This window comes from Plasmopara halstedii (assembly GCF_900000015.1).
Source record: "Plasmopara halstedii genome assembly, contig: Scaffold_54, whole genome shotgun sequence".
Taxonomy (NCBI): Eukaryota; Oomycota; class Peronosporomycetes; order Peronosporales; family Peronosporaceae; genus Plasmopara; species Plasmopara halstedii.
In genome coordinates this window covers 887,041-890,065 of record NW_020186975.1, presented here as the reverse complement: position 1 = coordinate 890,065, position 3,025 = coordinate 887,041, and the positions used below count along the sequence as shown (strand labels likewise).

At 41.1% G+C, this 3,025-nt stretch overlaps 2 protein-coding genes across 2 annotated transcripts in view; one reads left to right on the top strand and one right to left on the bottom strand.

Moving 5' to 3' along the window:
* Positions 1–506: 506 nt before the first annotated feature.
* On the bottom strand, positions 507–1,414 carry PHALS_11532 (transcription initiation factor tfiid subunit 12; the record flags this gene model as incomplete). Its single annotated transcript, XM_024726693.1, has 4 exons — positions 507–1,025; positions 1,093–1,157; positions 1,218–1,299; positions 1,361–1,414. 4 exons carry the CDS (start codon positions 1,412–1,414, stop codon positions 507–509), a joined length of 720 nt encoding a protein of 239 aa, XP_024572033.1.
* Positions 1,415–2,932: 1,518 nt separating this feature from the next.
* The window catches only part of PHALS_11531 (uncharacterized protein), a gene marked incomplete at both ends in the record, with an annotated part of 574 nt that continues 481 nt past the window's right edge, over positions 2,933–3,025 (top strand). The window contains one exon of the mRNA XM_024726680.1: positions 2,933–2,997. Within this exon, the coding sequence (XP_024572032.1) occupies positions 2,933–2,997 (65 nt within the window). The remainder of the gene's footprint in view (positions 2,998–3,025) is intronic.

Here is a 3,025-nt window from a genome sequence, read left to right as displayed (position 1 = left end):
GCACACAAATGCGGCAATTTAAGTATATTGAGTCCGGCACATACGATTAAAGAGACCTGCAACCGTTGATCACGAGCACTATAGTGTATATTGAGTTGTGTTTGATATTTCCTTCTGGAACGCAAAGCGGCGAGGGTGCTTTTAGCGCTTCAACAACACCAAAAAATATCAGTGAAGAGAATCATGAATTTTAGAGGCCACCAGGACAATAATTTTTTGGCAGCATCGTAAATTTAACAGCAAAGGCTTATTACAAAGGGTACCTGCTGTTATGCATGTGAGGTCATGACGTATATTTTAATCTTAGCCAAAATGAAGTATTACTTGTCTGCCGTGGGCCATGTCATCATCACTTACTGTTGCACAGCTTGACGCTTCAGGTACAGCTAATTTCCGATAGTCATTCCTTATTCAGCACATAAATGAACTACATGTATCCTCGCGATGCAAATTGATAAAATGTTTGCATGTGCGTACAGGGCCCACTATTTTCCAAAATAGTTATATTACTTGGTCACACTGGCCTTGCGCATCACTTTCTTACCATTTTCAGTAGCTTTAACTGCGTGTGCGGTCTTAAGCTTGGTCTTTATATTTTGCTGTGAATTGCGCTTCAGTGCCATCCGATGCATATGCATCGAGTTCTTGGCTGGTCGCGCTCGCACCAGCAGGTCCTGGCCGAGCGGCCTTAATAATCCGCCTGTAGCCGTGGCGGGAAGTACACCAGCCAACGAGATACCGTAGTTCTTGGCCAGACAAAACTGCAAGTCGCGTGGTTCCAGCGTTATACTTCGTCGATGTTTAGCCAGTTTACCTGAGAATTCTACCACGTCCTGCACGAAGTCCGATGCCATGTTCAGGAGCAACTCCTCTACGGCCGGCTGAAAGCAGAACTTGGGGTCAACTGTACGAAGTAGCTCTCCCAGTTGCCGATTAGGTGTCAATGCTTTGTTTATCGTATTGGTGCTCGCGAAAGAGTTAAATGGCGGCGCGATTGGCTCGGAGCCGGAGCTGCTTGGGACCATCTTCACAAAAGAGATTGATCGACTGTAACTTAAAATCTGGCTCAATTTTTCGTCCGTTAAATATTACTAGCTTTAGTGTGAATAAATCTTTCCATTTCGCCATCTTTCCTTTAATATTAATGGTTTCGTCCCCTACAAATAAAAGATTACAAATACTGCTATGAAGTTGTAGAATTAATCATAACACCGTACTAAATAAGATCATAAAATCATAGTCAAGAATATATCGAAATGGATTGCCAAGCCTATGATCACAAAAGGTAGAATGAGCACACTATTATTACAGTCTATGGTATCACGTAAACATGTTGCTGTACTAATTATAGTTAATCTACCATTTCGTTCAGAATCAAACTAAGAATAGCCACAAATGAATATTGTCTCAGCATGTAGTGTTTGTTTTAGATTTTTCATAAAAAAAGTATGTTAGTTAGAAAATATGTATCAAATGTACTCAAAAAGCATAGAATAGCATTTTTGTCTCACAATTGTTAAGAAAATATTTAATTCGGCGAACTCAATGTATATCAAAAATTCATACAAAACCGCGGATATTTTTTTGGTTATCGACATTATCTAGAGTAGTTAGTTATAATTGAATTTTTTTTAACAAACATTGAGATTTGAAAAAAGTGCTAAAATTTGTTTTGAAGTTTAGAAATGGTTTTATCGAGGAAATATTATCAAAACACTCCGACAAAATTTCAAATAACCCAAATTGCATTTTAAGTGAATAAATGCATTAATATAGCAGTCAGTCCTCATACAAGCATACGATTCGACTGATTTGCTTAGTAAAACTGATTTTGATAGTGTACAATCTGGCTGTGATCATCGATGGCTGTAGTCACGGTATCCTAAGCGTCATGTACGTTGTATTCTCCACAGTCGCTGCATAATGTATTAATATGAATCCTTAAATAAACGTATTTGAATTATTAACTAATGTTTGGCCCGCATTCGCAAAGTTTTGGGCTGTGAGATGGTTAAGATTGAATTTCTTTATGCCTTCTCTCACGGAAGCGTGCAAGAAAAGGGCACCCTCCCGACCAAGTAAAAGCCCAGTTTGTCCGTCGTCCCCCGCCTCTGTCTTTGACCTCGACCGCTCTGAACTCGTTTTTCCCGCTCACTTACAAAGACTCTTCAGCACCACTCCACACAACAGATTTAACTTCGCGGTTACTGCAGCTACCAACTTGTGCGCAGCCCGTGCCGCCGACTTTTTTACTCCAAGTAGCCTACCGCGCCATTCTACAGACTTCAAATTCGTTTCTTGATTTCTTATGCAAACCGCATTTGATTGAGAGAATGACATAATCACCGCTCAGAAATTTTTTCGATGGTGAAAAATCGTAGCAAGGGACTGCAGCTACAATACACTGTGTAAATACATCACGTTGCTTAACGTACGGTTGAAACTCCCATGACTTTGTGTGGATAATCCCTCAAAGCTCACGTTTGACTTTTAACCGCAGACACTCACCGTTTAGACTCAACATTGTTATATGTTTGTAAAGTTGTTAGTCAGACTTGTTCCTTCCAATATGCTAAAGCAACCTAATTCTGTGGTGCTTTCACTTCACTGGTCGCATTGACCCTAGCTTTTCCTTTCGACCTTTTAAAAGAAGTTGTGGGTAAATCCTACTCCCACCTCAGTTGCTCTGCTTAGCTGCAACTAAAAGTGATCGGATGACATGGTTGTTGTAACACGTACCGCTTCCTCAAAGCCTTCTGTGTGCCAAGCGACTCGCACCCATTTCGAAGTAAACCTCGGTTCCTCACCGCTAAGTGCTAGATTGCAACGCCTTTGAAAAAAAGTACTGCAAGGTTTAATCTTCCCAGGCATCCCAAGAATAGCGCTGCCGAAATGCAGTTGCACTACCTCCATCGCCTGTCGATGCAAAGAAATGTACGCGCGTGTGGATGTGCAGCAGGGCTGTCGTAGCTTTGATCTTGAGGAAGCTTCTTTAGGGTCATCGACCTTTCGTTCTAGCTCTAAA